Source organism: Pseudopodoces humilis, chromosome 16, assembly GCF_049639895.1.
Source record: "Pseudopodoces humilis isolate 2021_Gansu_Grassland_sample_001 chromosome 16, ASM4963989v1, whole genome shotgun sequence".
NCBI classification, from domain to species: domain Eukaryota; kingdom Metazoa; phylum Chordata; class Aves; order Passeriformes; family Paridae; genus Pseudopodoces; species Pseudopodoces humilis.
This window is the reverse complement of record NC_142215.1, coordinates 19928114-19942978: the sequence shown is the minus strand read 5'-3', so window position 1 is coordinate 19942978 and position 14865 is coordinate 19928114. Positions and strand designations below refer to the sequence as shown.

Here is a 14865-nt window from a genome sequence, read left to right as displayed (position 1 = left end):
GGTGTGCTTCCCTCTGCTCTCTGCCCCTCCGTCTAAGTTCTTCCTCACTCACCATCAGGGTCTGTAGCAGCCAAGATAATTGGCAAAAATAAAATTAGAGCACTGCTATGCCCCTAAAAATGTACATCTCTCAAGTGTTTGAGCCAGTGAAAGGAATCCAAAGTCAACTTCCAAGTTTTGCATTGAGCAACACTAATGATTGCCCAAGACCAAAGCATTTCCTGGACAAAGAAAAGGTAATCAGGTCAGTTAATTATCTCACATTGTTTTAGGCACCAAGTCCTGTCTTTAATAGTGTATCACAAAGTTGCAGTGCTCCTCTGAATTTCAGTCACTTTGGAAAATAAATCCAGGTTTTCCTCCAGTTTGTCTGGATTTTGCTGTTCTGCTTGTGCTCCCCAGGTTTCTTTCATGCTGGAGATCTTCCCAGCCAAAATCACTGAAGTGAAACACCCCCCTGAACCTTTCACATGACAAACCCTGAAGAGACCAGTTTAGAAAGACATGTTTTTATGAACATTTAAAAGCTAAAAAAACTCCAGCATGTTTTCAGAATAAAAAGTATGTTTCCATGCAAACATTTGGCAGGGGAGATACTCATCATGCTGCCAGGACAGTGGGACTTTTTGCTGCGGGGTCAGAGGGGACAGCTCTGGTGTTCCCAGCTTCCCCAGAGATGGGTTACAAAACCCTTCCAGTCTACATGGGGACTCACAGACTCTGTTTCTGGGCATTGTCAAAATAATTGGGGGGAAAAACAATCCCAGATGTGCTTTTGAAAAGCCTGTACCCGGTCTTTTCCTCTACCTGGCACTAATTCCTGAAGTTTGCACAGATTGCCTGTGCATTTATTTGCTTCCTGAGAGCTCTTGTTAAAATAGGGTTAAAGCAGACTGCTTTTCAAGAACAAAAGGGACAGACTTGGGCTTTCCAGACCTCTCTTTTACACCTTTCCAGTGAAATCCTGGCAGCTGTTAATGCCAAATCCTGGCAGCTGCTAATGCCTCTTCCCTGTGCCTGCCCTAGACCAACGGGATGACAGGCTGGCTGGACGGTAGCTCCATCTACGGTCCCTCACACTCCTGGAGCGATGCCCTGAGGAGTTTCCTGGGGGGACAGCTGGCATCAGGGCCCAGCAGCAGCCTCCCGAGGCAGACAGATGGGAGGGTTCCCATGTGGAAGGCACTGGATCCGTCCACGGGACAGGGAGGTCTCCAAGGGATCTACGGTAATGGTGGCGTTACAATAGTTTTTTCTTCCCTGACTGGGAGCAGGGGGAGCAGAAGGTCCCTGGAGCTGAGCCCAGAGTGGAGCCCAGGAAAGGGAAAAGGGTGGAAGATGCAGGGAGGTAGGAATTTGGGTCAGGGGGCTGTAGGAGAGCAGGCAGCTTCCCAAGGGGGAGGAAGATTTGAGCCCCAGTGAGGACATCCCAGCAAGGACATGCCAGGAACTGCAGAGGCCACATGCCCAGGCAGCAGTGAGAGACCAGCTCTGATCCCAGCTGCACTCCTCTGGGGAAAAGGGCTGCTGCTGACACAAACCCACTCAGCTTGCTTTGAATTCCTCACCTGCCCAACGTTTGGTCCATGCTGGGGGCCCGGTGCTGCTTTTCACTTGCCCAGGTTGCCCAGGTTGCTGGTCTGCCTGGGGAGGAGGGAAGGGCGAGGCCACAAGGGGACCCTGGGCTGGATCAGCAGGGCTCGGTGTGCTTCCCCCAGTCACGGGCAAAGCTAGACCCAGTGGTCACATCCCCCACTGATGGTCGTGGTGGCTCTTTCAGACCTGGGGAGTGCTTGGGGGAATGAGAACCCCTTCCTGCAGGCCGAGAGCATTGCCTGGTTTCGGTACCACAACCACCTGGCCACAGCACTGGCCCAGAAGCATCCTGCCTGGTCCGATGAGGATCTCTTCCAGCACACCCGCAAGAGGGTCATCGCCACTTTCCAGGTGAGGGATGGGGCCCCCCAGCTCTGCTGGGACTCCCAACACCTTGCACGGTTCTGGCCCTGACCCAGTTTCTGTTCCCCAGAGCATTGTTCTGTATGAGTGGCTGCCAACCCTGCTGGGCACACGGGTCCCGGAGTACCGAGGTGAGGGGTAGGCGGGCAATGGAGTGTTGGAACCAGGGGTAGGGGGGCCAGGGGAGCTCCTGGCTGGGGAGGGACTTCGGCCCCTTTTCTCTCCAGCCTGGCTACTGCCCCACAGGTTACCAGCAGCACCTGGACCCCAGCCTCTCTCCAGAGTTCGTGGCAGCTGCAGGGCAATTCCTGGCCACCATGGTGCCTCCAGGTGTTTACAAGAGGTAGGAGCAGCCTGGTGGGACTAAGGGACGACTGCCCGTGTGAGGGGAGGGGATGCCCAGGCTGGCTTGGTGACTGGCAGTGGTCTTTGTTGGGATGGTCTCTGTCCCTTCCCCTGTCCTGCCCTCGGCTGAGGCAGCCAAGCCCTGACAGCTCCAGGCAGCCCTGGCTCAGGGCTGTGGCTTCAATCCTTCTCTGTTCTTCCAGAGACACCAAGTGCCGGTTCCAGAACGTTTCTGTCTCAGGTGGCTCATTCCCAGCAGTGCGGCTCTGCAACAGCTACTGGAGCAGAGAGGTACAGGGGAGGGAGCATGGGGGTCCTGAGGATGTGGTAGGCTGGCCAGGGGGCTTCTTCCCTTGCTCTGTGCTATGGGGCACTCCACAGGGGTCTGTAAGGGAAATTGGCTGCAGAGCATGACAGCCAGACAAGGGGTGAGAGATCCTCCCCATCCAGCACCCCCTCTTCGGCTGAGTCAGGTCCCCGATTCCCCTACGCCATGAAGTCAGCACCCCTGGGGGCACCAGTTCAGGGCTGTGGGGCTGCTTCCTGTCCTCCCTCATGCAAGAGGAAACACTTGCTCCTCCCATGCCTCTCAGAGCCCCGCGCTGCAGCAGGCAGAAGATGTGGACAACCTCCTGCTGGGGATGAGCTCACAGGTAGCAGAGCGGGAGGACAACATTGTGGTGGAAGATCTCCAAGGTCTGTACACAGCTGTGCCCAAGGCTGTGCTGGGGCAGGGTGGGGAGGCAGGGCTATTGCCTCCTCCATCAGCACCCAGGCACATGCTGGAGCTTCAGCCTTTCCAATGGAGGTGCCGAGAGCTGCAGGACACATGAGGCATGTCCACCCACAGATTACTGGTACGGGCCCCTGAGGTACTCCCGCACCGACTACGTGGCCAGCTGGCTCCAGCGCGGGCGAGACCTTGGCCTGCCAACCTATAACCAAGTGCGGCAGCATTTTGGGTTGAAACCTCTCCAAAACTGGTCAAACCTTGCCCCACACCTGGAGCCACAGGTAACAGGGAACCGGTCTGGGCAAGGAATGTATGTGGGCCAAAGGATGATGGGACATTCCAGGCAGGAACTGAATTCTGCAGCATCACAGGAGGAGGGAGATGAGTGCATGTCCTGCCCTGGCTGATTTTCATGCCCACAGGGGGGTAACTGTGTAATTTTCATTCTTGCATTGGGGTAAGTGCGTAATTACATGGCATGAATAAACCATCCTGCCCCAGTGCTGCACTCCCCTGCCACCGGGCACTCTGCTCATCCTAGAGCTGAGATGCTCTGGGAGTGATGCCCAATTGCTTAAGTTCAAGCCATGAGCTCGAGGCTGTGTGAGGCTCAGCAACCTCCCAGCCCACAGATGGGTGTGATTCCTGGGAAATGTGCACTCCTTACATCTCCTAAGGCTTGCCAACACTTTCCGATGCCCTGGCAGAATTCCCTGTGCTCACAGATGTGTGGTGGGGGTTTCTCACCAGGTCCTGCAGAAGGTCGCTGCCCTGTATGCCAACAACGTGGCTGAGCTGGAGATGCTCCCTGGAGGCATGCTGGAGGCTGAGGGCTCCCTCTTCTCTACCATCATCCTGGAACAGTTTGTGCGCCTGCGTGATGGCGACAGGTTTTGGTTTGAAAACACCAAGAATGGGTAATGGCTTTGTCCCTGGCTGGCAGCTGCTCTGCAAACCCCAGTAACACATGAAAACTGAGGCTGGAGGAAAAAGCATCCTCCAGCTTCCTCAGTTCCCTCCTGTTGCTGGTCAGTGATGCCTGGTGCAACCACTCTACTCCACGTCCCTTTCCTCAGGCTGTTCACAGAGGAGGAAATCAGGGAGATCCGTAACACCACCTTTCACAGCGTCCTGACCTCCGTCACCTCTGCCAAATCCACAGATCTCCAGCCCCACGTGTTTGTTTGGAGACAGGGTGAGTGCACCGTGCAATGGGAGGGCACGGGGAGGGAATGGCCCTAGCAAGGCAGCAAGGAAGACAGAGTCATCCCAGTGACACAGCTGATGAGTAAATGACACAGGGAACACATCAGGTTTGGGCTTTCTCAAGCCTCACACCTGCTATGACCCTAAACCAGCAAAATGGGCACAAAGTACAAGGGTTGCTTGTGAGCAGGACGTTGATGCATGATGCAGATGTTGAAAGAGGGCTGAGGTGCAGGGATGATCCCAAGGGGAAAATGCACATTACTGTTTGGCATAATGCCTTGGAATCTTTCCTCTTGGAATCTTGCCACACTCTTCCCATTTACTGTAAGCATTTCATTCATTCATTCTGGTAACATTCCAGACCTTGTAAGCTGCTCTTGTTCCCTTGGTGTGTATTCCTTGTAACCACACCAGGAGGACTCCCTGGATTTGCAGCATCTAGGAGAGCAGAGGCTCTTAGCCCCAGTTTGCTGTGGCCCAGGGTGCCTCTTGGTCAGTCCATCCCAACAGAAGAGGTGAAGGTGCTGAACCTCCAGAGCTCTTGAGTCCAGTTCTGTGCTTGGTTTGCTGTGGCGGGCAAAGGTTGAGCCCAAACCCAAAGGCTGTCATCCCCTAGATCTGGAGTTTAAATCAAGCACCCCAATTCTGCAGTGCTGGGTCACTCAGCCATGAACCCCATCAACATCTTGATGCAGAGGTTCCTGGGGGTGGTTCAGGTGAGCTGGGTACAAGGCCAGTGACACTCACAGCCTGTTTGCCCCTGCAGGGGACCCGTGCCCCCAGCCCCAGCAGCTGACAGCTCAACACCTGGCCAGCTGCACGCCCATGATGGTGCTGGACTACTTTGCAGGCAGTGGTGCAGGCTTCGGGATCATCATCGTTGTCCTCTGCTGCCTACCCCTGGGTTTGTCACTGTTTCTTCTTCCTGTCACTCTTCTCCTCCTCGTCCTCCCCACCAGAGAAAGGGGCTGAGTGCCCATGGACAAAGCACCTCCCAGCAGGAGCTGCTGAGTCACGGTCACTGCTGAGGTGCTTGAGCTGGCAGGGTCCTTGGGCTCCAGGAGGGAGCCAAAAGGGGAAAGGAGCTTTGTGATCTCTTATGCCTCCTTCTCCCGTGTGTCCCCAGTGACTCTGTTTGTGGCCTGGGTTGTTGCCGCTCTTCGCAAGAGAGATTTCAAGAAGCTGCAGGGGAAGCAGAGCACCAGTGTGCACAGGGAGGTGTCCGGCAAGGCCACACACGGTAAGGTGGCACCATCAACCCTGCTGTGGCAGCTGGTGCTGCTGCTGCAGTCAGGGCACCCACTGAAGCAGAGCTGGGCCTGGGGCCTTATACCCAGAAGGGATGCAAGGAGAAGCTGTTTCCCCAGGAGCATAGTCAAGCAATGGAACAGGGAGCCCTGAGAACTTGGTAGCCCATCCTATCCAAGACCTGACCAGATAAAGCATTGAGCAGACTGATCTGTGACTGGTCCTACTTTGGGCAGGAGGTTGGGCAAGATACCCTTACAACCTGAGTCCCTTCCAACCTGAGTCATCCTAATTCCCGTAATTCCAATCGTCCCCAGATCACACCTTGCCTGAAGGAAACCTGTGTAGAGCAATTGCACCAGCAGTTTCAGGACAGGGACAGTATCTCCTTGCTCTGCATACTGGAAAAGTCCTGCCTCCCTGCTCCATAGTCTGTACTCCTCCTGTGTCCATGTGCTTGAGCTCTGCAGTTAGGAGACCATCACCATTCCTTTAAGATATGACTGGTCATGAAATCACTCTCAAATGGCCTCTTGGTGAAGGAGGTTCTGAGATGAGTAGGAACCTTTCCATCTGAGTTCTGTGCTCTCTCCCACCAGCCATGGAGTGGCATGGGACCAAGACAGACAACTCTCCTGTCTACATTCAGCTCCAAGATGACAAAGTGCTCAAAGTACTGGATAGCAGAGGGTCTGTACTCCGGAGCATCAACCTGAAAGCCCACCAGAAAGTGGAGGTGATCCTCTCCAACAACAAAGGGAACAAAGCTCTGCTCCTGAAGAGCCCCAAGGAGTATGACCTGGTAAGTACCATGGGTTATGACACCTTCCCCTAGAACCTCCGCGGTCCCCTGCACCACCCAGCTGGTGGCACTGGAAGCAGTGTAAGTCCTTGAAGGGAGGTTGTGGCCTCCTGAGAACCACCGTCTCCAGCAAATACCATGGAGCTGAGCCTCTGATGGTTACAGCCAGTCTGTGGGTCCTTTGCAGGTGCTGCTCTTCAATGAGGAGGCCGAGAGGAGCATCTTTGTCGGGAAGCTAGGAGACTACTTGAAGGAGAGCAGATTTGACCTGCATCTGTATGAGATGAAGGAGCAGAGCCTGATGAAACGGGCAGTCACCCAGCGGCAGAGAAAACAAATTCTGGAGACTTTCTTCAGGCACCTGTTTGCTCAGGTGTGTAGAGGTGTAGCAAGCCCTGATGTGTGGGGAAGGTTTTCCTCTATGGATTAAGCAATGAAAGCTGGGGCTGGTGCTCTCTGTAAGAGCTGGTAAGCCACACACAAGGAAGCTGCCCATACTTCCAGGACCAAGGGACATTTTCCTTTGCAGAAGACAAAAGGGGATCTGCTGCAATGATACAAGTGTCTAAAGTGGCAAAAAGACTGTTGGGTGATGTAACAGGTCTCCAGAGTGGTCTGTTGCGTGGAGTGTGAGAAGTCACATGGTGTAGGAGAGACGCGGGACTTTCTCCACGGTATCTGCCGTGAGCTTTGTGCCAGGGAGCCCCCAGTGTTTGTGCAGTAGGTCAGAAAGAAAACACCAGCCTTCTGCTCTGCCATTACTCACAGCATTTCTTTTGTGGGACACAACCTGCAGGTGCTGGAAATCGACAGATCCGATGCTGGGGAGCTCAGATTTGAATCTTCACAGAAAGCAAAGGAGTCTCTTACGTGTGAGCTGAGCAGGGCTGAATTTGCTGAAGCCCTGGGGCTCAAAGACCACTCCATGTTTGTGGATTCCATGTTCTCCCTGGCTGACAAAGATGGCAATGGCTACATCTCCTTCCGGGAGTTCCTGGACATCTTGGTGGTCTTCATGAAAGGTGGGAGCTGGAGCTGGTTAATGCCTCATTCTGCTGCCCTAGGACCTGTTTCTAGGCTCTATCAGAGTGAAGGACAAGATTCACCCGGCAGGCCAACCTGTAGGCACTGCTACAGATTAAAATTTCCTTCACTCAGGACAGCTTCAGCTTGGGATATGGGCATGACAACACGTAGTTGTGTTTTCTGGAAGACAAGGGGAGCTGTCTTCCACCACCACAGACATGTCTGCCCTTTCTCCTGAAGGGACTGTGCATCCTGCACTTGAGAGATGATAGTAAGCGTGTCTGATATCTGATTCCCCCTAAATGGCCACTGGAATGGTGGATTCATAGGTGGAGGTGTTGAATGCCAGATTCAACCAAAACAACTCCCAGAAAAATCATTGCTCTGCAAAAGCACACTCTGACTTGGAAAAATAATGCACAAGGAAGAATGTGTGTCTACCCAGTATTTCATCTTGCGCTTGAGACAGTCAAGTGGAAGGGTGAGGCTTCACTGCTGCAGTGAAAACAACAAATGAAACATTCAAAAGCAACATATGAAAGCATCTTTGTTGATGAAAATAGGATCTTGTTCATACTTTGCCTCTTCCTCTCCCCACCAGGGTCCCCAGAGGAGAAGTCCAAGGTGATGTTCAGGATGTATGACATTGATGAGAATGGATTCCTCTCCAAGGAGGAGTTTCTGAGGATGCTCAGGTACTCTTCCTCCTCTCTCCTAATGTCTTCACAATGTTTATAGACATGTTCAGAAGCAGGTCCCAGCCTCTGTGCTTCAGGCCGCATGAAGACCATGGACTCAACACTTGCAACCGAGAGTCTGTTTCTCCCATGAAGGTGGTCTGGGACTCTGGGACTCTGCCCTGTGTTGTTTGAGGGGTTCAGCTGGTGTTCCCATCTCGCCTCCTTGCTCCAGGTCCTTCATTGAGATCTCCAACAACTGCCTGTCAAGAGAGCAGGCGGAGCAGGTGACCGAGTCCATGTTCCGGGCCTCAGGGTTTCAGGACAGGGATGAGCTGACATGGGAGAATTTCCACTACATGCTGCGGGACCACGACAGTGAGCTGCGGCTCACCCAGCTCTGTGTCAAAGGTCAGTGGACACGAGCACTGGGACACCCCAGGTCCTGCAAGGCTGGAGGCAATGGGCAGCACCCAATAGGTAGCTCTCAAATCCTGGCCCATCAATCTCCCCACCTCAGCTTCAGTACAGGGGCATCGGCTTTTGCTTTGTGTATGACATGTTTGGGTCAGTTCAGAGCTTTTCCCTGCCCACAGGAGATTCCTAAACTTTGTCTTGCACCTTCTGAATGGCTTCTGAATTGTCTTTTTGTCCCCTCAAAGGTGTCCCTGAGGTGTTCAAGCAAAATCTGCACAACTCTGCCTCCTTCATAAAAAAGAAAGAGCCCAAAGGGTAAGCTCCCTTCCTTAGTGTCACTGTTGCTATTCCTTCTCTTGCTGCCCTGGCCCACATCCATCCTTCATCCCAAGCCTTCCAACAAAGGCTCCCACAGTGGGATGTTGGATGTTGGAACTCCCAGCGCTGGGGAATGGGTAGGAACTGCATGCTGGGTGCTACAGTGGGGTTGCTGTCCCCCTCCCCAGGCACAGCCAGAAGGGAGGAATTCCCTCCTGCAGGGCCCTGCTGCATCCTCTTTGTGGAGATGGGAGCCCTGTGTTGCTCTTCACATATAACATATATGTGAATATAACATATATATAACATATAACACAGGGGTTATCTTGGGGTGAATCCAGACCATGTGAAACTGAAGTTAATGCAGGCAGGCTTGTGGAAAAGAGCTGGACATGTTCCCAGCTGAGCCTGAGATGAGGAGTGGAGAAAAGGGGAAAATTTTGGCAAGCACTTCTGGCAAATAGAGCTTTGGGCTAGACATAGGTCTATTTCCACAGAACCATCTCAGAGGAGAAGAAAGACCCAAATCTGGATGCTGTGAGTCACTACATAGAGCAAGAAGGCCAAGAACTGAGGAAGAGACCAGGAAGAAAGTGAGTCCCCTCGCTGGCTGTGCCTCTGAGGCTCGGGCTCATCCTATTTGCTGTTTCTCACATCTCTGTGTCAGACTGGGTAGTCCTCCAGTCAAATGGCGCTGCTCCAAGGAGGCACTCATTGGCCAGGGAGCTACAGAAACAGTCCCATCTTGGCAGGACATTGCCATAGTTGGGTCTGGGTGATGTGCCTCTACAAACAAAAACCACCCAAACAAATGAAGTGGCCAACTCCAGAGGTTGGCATAGTGGTTTTTAGAGAGAGGTCTTGTCTGACAGTTCCTGCCTGCGCTCCTCTGCTTCCTGGGCTGCTGCTGGTTCACCTGGGCTGCGTACAAGAGCTGCACGAGAGAATTTGGTCCTCCCTGCTGTGGCAGCAGCAAGTATTTATTCAAGGAAGCAGTTCAGATGTTGTTATTGATGGCCAGAATAGCTTGGTTTGCCTTAATTGAACCAATTAAGGAAATGCCCCTTTTGTGGATAATTTTTGATTGTTGAATGCTACTATGAAACTTTCTTTTGCAGTTCTCATCTACAATTTCATTTGTGAGTCACTGCCTCTACATTTGCTAACTTCTGAAGGCATTGCAGGGCAGGCTGATCTAAGGTCACTCTCTGATGGTGTGCTCTTCAGGTCACCCCTGTCACTACTTTGACAAGAAACCCAAACTTGGGCCCTGAGCCATTCCTTGCCAGGGAAACCTGGTGATGACCAGCACTCCTGTATTTGCCAGGGCGAACCAGTACCAGATGCATCTGTACACAGAAGCACAACGGAGGAGATACGAGAGGAACAGAGTTCAGCAGAAGATCCAGGAGTTCAAGCGCTTTGTTGAGAATTACCGGCGCCATATTATCTGTGTCATCCTCTTCTCCGCCATCACCACTGGCGTCTTTGCCGAGAGAGCCTACTGTGAGTAGCCTACTCACTACTGTGGGTGCCCACCCCGCCCCGCTGTGAGGGGCCTGGCCTTCATGCCTCAAAGACTGGTGGTTGCTTGGGGTGTGATGAGGACTTGCCCAGCACAACTTTGGGCAACAGTGTCAGTCCTCTCATGGACTGAGGGTCCCCAAAGGATCGCTGAGATTGGAAGGGATCTCTGGAAGGGTCTGGTCCAATGCTCTTTTCCAAAGCTGAATGAGGCTGCTGAAGGTCTTGTCTAGAGAAGATGTGAAGAGTTCCAAGGCTAGTGACTCCACCACCTTGCTGGGCCTGTGCTGGTTTTTGACCATCCTCCCTTTGGAGAGTTTCAAGGATTCAAACCTGAATTTTCTACAGTGAAACTCATGCTCTTGTCTCACATCCTTCCACTGTGCACCCCTGAGAAAGACTTGCTCTGTGTGCCCATGGAATGGCTGCAGACAGCCAGCTTCCCTGACCCATCTCCTCCAGCCTGAACAAGCCCATTTCCCTTACACAGACATCTCTATGATGTCCTCCAGCTTCCATCCATCCTGGTGGTCTCCACTGGACTCCTTCCAGTTTATGGACACCTCTTATATTGGACTCCCCAACTGAGGCCAAGGTGAAGATTCCCAGGGGGACGTTCTCCTCCCTGGATCTGCAATGACCCTGTCACCCAGCAGTTCATTGTGCCCCTTTCCCCATACAAACCCATCCCTGTGGTGTCCTGTTTGTGGTAGAGCCACACAGGTGGCTGTCCCCTTGTTGCAGGAAGGGTCATGACCCTCAGCACTGGGCACATGACACCCCCTCCTCTCTCTCCCCAGACTATGCCTTTGCATCCCCCAGCACTGGAATTGCACAGACCACCTTCGTGGGGATCATCATCTCCCGGGGATCGGCTGCCTCCATCTCCTTCATGTACTCCTACATCCTGCTGACCATGTGCCGTAACCTCATCACCGTCCTGCGGGAGACCTTCCTCAATCACTATATCCCCTTTGATGCTGCCGTCGACTTCCACCGCTGGATTGCCATGGCAGCCCTGATTTTCTCAGGTGGGTGGGCTGCTGGGGGATGTGGGTGGGCAGGACCAGGCAGAAGCTTAAAGACCTTGCAGAGACGTAGATGCCTTGTGCGACAGAAGAGGAGAAATCTCTGGGTCCCTGGGGACATCAGCAGAGTCTGACACATCTCTATCCAAGTGATCCAAGTGATCACATCAAGTGATGCTTTTTTCTCCGTGTGTTTGTCTCTTACAGTGCTCCACACTGCAGGTCACATAGTGAATGTCTACATCTTCTCAGTCACACCTCTCAGCGTGCTGTCCTGCCTCTTCTCCAACGTCTTCACAGATGATGGGTAGGTGGAATTTGAAGCAGAGTCCAGACAGGGTGTCCTGGGCACGGACAGAAATAAAAACGGAAACCATTAGTTCATTCTGGTCTCTCCATGGTGCAATCTCTTGTCCTCCAGGTCACAGCTGCCACAGAAGTATTACTGGTGGTTCTTCCAGACTGTTCCAGGTGAGAACACCTAGCAGGCAGACCTGCACAGCTGTGACCAGGATGGGCAGCCCTCTGCCCAGTCCAGTTAGCGCCCCTGTGGGGCTGCCCTGTTCTCCCCCACAGGGCCTCCCAACTCTTCTTCTCACAGGCATGACAGGAGTGCTGCTGCTCGTGGTCCTCGCTGTGATGTATGTGTTTGCCACCCACCACTTCCGGCACGTCAGCTTTCAGGGCTTTTGGATCACTCACCACCTCTACGTGCTGCTCTACATCCTGGTAAGGGATTTGGGCCGGAAGGGAGGGATGGTACCAACGTGCTGCAGTCCTCTAGGTCAAGTCAGTGCAGCTGATGAGATGGAATAGCTTGGGGTAGTCCCAAGGGAGATGGTAGCCCCAGTCCTGGCTCCCCATTGCTGTTGAGCTGCAACAAAATCACCCCTGGGGTGATGACTCACCTCGCTAAAGGGTTCTGCTCCCTGCCCAGGTCATCATCCATGGCAGCTATGCACTGATCCAGCAGCCCCGTTTCTACATCTACTTCATCATCCCAGCTCTCATCTACAGTGCAGACAAGCTGCACAGCCTGAGCAGGAAGAAGGTGGAGATCAGTGTGGTGAAAGCTGAGCTCCTGCCCTCAGGTACCACAACATCCCTGGCCACACAGCACCAGCCCAGCCCAGGCTCCCCGCATCAGGGGCTGCAGCGATGCGGAAACATCGACTCTTCAACATCTCCAACTTAACAGAGCCGCCTCCCCGATTTCCCCACAGGTGTCACCCACCTGCAGTTCCAGCGGCCACAGGACTTTGACTACAAGTCTGGGCAGTGGGTGCGCATTGCCTGCGTGGCCCTGGGCACCAGCGAGTACCACCCCTTCACGCTGACCTCGGCTCCGCACGACGACACGCTGAGCCTGCACATCCGCGCTGTCGGGCCCTGGACTACCCGTCTGCGGGAACTCTACTCTCCCAAGAACCTGGCCCTCCTTGGCACACTGCCCAAGGTGAGCCCTGCACAGGATGTCACCCAGGGGGACATCTGAGCCCAAGAGCCTCTCGGCAACGGATTGTGCCAAGTCCGAGGCACTTCTCCAGCCCTGAAGGCTTCCATGACCTGGGCAAGCAGAGACTTCTGCTAACAGCTGACTCCCTTCCAGCTGTACCTGGATGGGCCCTTTGGGGAGGGCCACCAGGAGTGGAACAAGTTTGAGGTGTCGGTGCTGGTGGGAGGAGGCATTGGGGTGACACCCTTCGCATCCATTCTCAAGGACCTGGTCTTTAAGTCATCAATAAACTCCAAGCTGCTGTGTAAGAAGGTAAGAGTATGTGAAAGACAAGCCCACCTAAGAGGCTGGACTCCATGATCACAGGGGTCTTTTCCAACCTAATTGATTCTGTGATTCTGAGATGCCTCCTGTGGCTGCTGGCCTCTTTGGGGGTAAAATCCTCCATGGAGTCCATGGGCATTCATAAAGAGGCTGGCCCCGCTCTGGGCCTCATTCCACTGTGCCACAGATCTACTTCATCTGGGTGACGCGCACACAGTGGCAGTTTGAGTGGCTGACTGACATCATCCGGGAGGTGGAAGAATCGGACAAGAACAACTTGGTTTCTGTGCACATCTACATCACACAGCTGGCTGAGAAGTTCGACCTGCGCACCACCATGCTGGTGAGCCTGCACATCCAACGGGGAGGATGCCAGGCTGTGCCAGGCCATGCCAGGCCGTGCCAGGCTATGCTGGGCCGTGCCAGGCCATGCTGGGCTGTGCCGGGCCGTGCTGGGCCATGCCGGGCCATGCCGGGCCATGCCAGGCCATGCTGGGCCATGCCGGGCCGTGCTGGGCTGTCTGACGTGCACCAATGTCTCTTTCAGTACATCTGTGAGCGGCACTTCCAGAAGGTGCTGAACAAGAGTCTGTTCACAGGGCTGCGCTCCATCACCCACTTTGGGCGCCCTCCTTTCATACCCTTTTTCAGCTCGCTGCAGGAGGTGCACCCTGAGGTCAGTGTCTGGCTGGGGACAGGAGCAGGTGCACCCACTGCCCATTGTGGTGGACTGGTCCCAGCCTGTCCCCAAGGTCCTGGAGACCTCAGTGGCATCTGCACCAAGAACAGAGTAGAAGGGGAATGAATCCTGTTTTCCTTCTGGAGCCAGGCGGAGCTACAAGAGTCAGCAATGCCCCATACCAGCCAAACTCCTCCTGCTATTGCAGGACCCTGGCTGCAACCAGTGGTCAGAGCTGGGGGGCTCCCATCCCTCCTCCATGGCTCTGCCAGCTCCATGGGAATGTGGCAACCTCCCCAAAAGCCTCTGGAGGCTGAGAAAGACTGCTCAGCCAGCATCCATGGCCAAAGCTGTCAGAGAGCAAGGGATCGAGAGGGGCTGGACTGTGGGGAGACCTGGTGCTGCAGTCTGACCCCTTTGGCTCCCTCCTTCCCCAGGTGCAAAAGATCGGGGTGTTCAGCTGTGGCCCGCCCGGGATGACAAAGAGTGTGGAGCAGGCTTGCCGGCAGATGAACAAGAAGGACCAGACCTACTTTGCACATCACTATGAGAATTTCTGACCCTGCCTCACACTGTTCCACCCTCTGGCTGCAGCTGTATTTTTTCACTCCAGCACCTAGCAGCAACACTTCAAGCAGCCATGGTCCCGGGCTCCCACCCACCAGCCATGCACAGCTGACAGCAGGGATACTGAGACTGCAGAGCAGAGAGTGATGTGATAGTGAAGCCTTGCCATCCCAGCACTGCATGGCCCCTGTGTGAACTCCTGAGCCCAGGACATCCTGCTACCATCCACACATTCCTGCAGCCCCACACCCAGGGTCACGCTGGTGTGTCCCAATCCAGAAAACTCACTCTTTGAGTTAATCCCAGCTCTGCCACCTTAATCACACAAGACAGAGCTTGTACTCTGCTGGAGGACTCAGGGAATGTCTCTGACCAGCTTTGAGGAACAGCTTGGTGCCTGCACAATCTGAACTCACAGCACTTTGTTCCAAGATCCATGTGGTGAACAGATGGGGTGAGGAGCCAGCAAGTTCCCTGCTATCCCTCTTCTTGAAACAGCTTTCCTCACATACTCTTCAGTGCCTTCTTCTGCCTTCCGTGGGTTTGCATAGGG

The 14865-nt window shown here is 54.0% G+C and overlaps 1 protein-coding gene across 1 annotated transcript in view; it reads left to right on the top strand.

Annotated features, from left to right (window-relative positions):
* Nucleotides 1-14865, top strand: part of DUOX2 (dual oxidase 2) — a 26324-nt gene extending 11459 nt beyond the window's left edge. Inside the window, exons 6-34 of the mRNA XM_088063139.1 lie at nt 1027-1228; nt 1781-1947; nt 2030-2090; nt 2206-2302; nt 2508-2595; nt 2898-3000; nt 3155-3318; nt 3788-3954; nt 4114-4232; nt 5013-5150; nt 5373-5486; nt 6094-6296; nt 6484-6669; nt 7093-7318; nt 7924-8017; nt 8235-8410; nt 8662-8731; nt 9232-9327; nt 10062-10240; nt 11059-11289; nt 11494-11593; nt 11708-11757; nt 11888-12015; nt 12224-12377; nt 12510-12742; nt 12896-13054; nt 13254-13409; nt 13614-13742; nt 14183-14865. Coding sequence (XP_087919265.1) covers nt 1027-1228; nt 1781-1947; nt 2030-2090; nt 2206-2302; nt 2508-2595; nt 2898-3000; nt 3155-3318; nt 3788-3954; nt 4114-4232; nt 5013-5150; nt 5373-5486; nt 6094-6296; nt 6484-6669; nt 7093-7318; nt 7924-8017; nt 8235-8410; nt 8662-8731; nt 9232-9327; nt 10062-10240; nt 11059-11289; nt 11494-11593; nt 11708-11757; nt 11888-12015; nt 12224-12377; nt 12510-12742; nt 12896-13054; nt 13254-13409; nt 13614-13742; nt 14183-14305 — 4113 coding nt within the window. The 3' untranslated portion in view covers nt 14306-14865. The remainder of the gene's footprint in view (nt 1-1026; nt 1229-1780; nt 1948-2029; nt 2091-2205; nt 2303-2507; nt 2596-2897; nt 3001-3154; nt 3319-3787; nt 3955-4113; nt 4233-5012; nt 5151-5372; nt 5487-6093; nt 6297-6483; nt 6670-7092; nt 7319-7923; nt 8018-8234; nt 8411-8661; nt 8732-9231; nt 9328-10061; nt 10241-11058; nt 11290-11493; nt 11594-11707; nt 11758-11887; nt 12016-12223; nt 12378-12509; nt 12743-12895; nt 13055-13253; nt 13410-13613; nt 13743-14182) is intronic.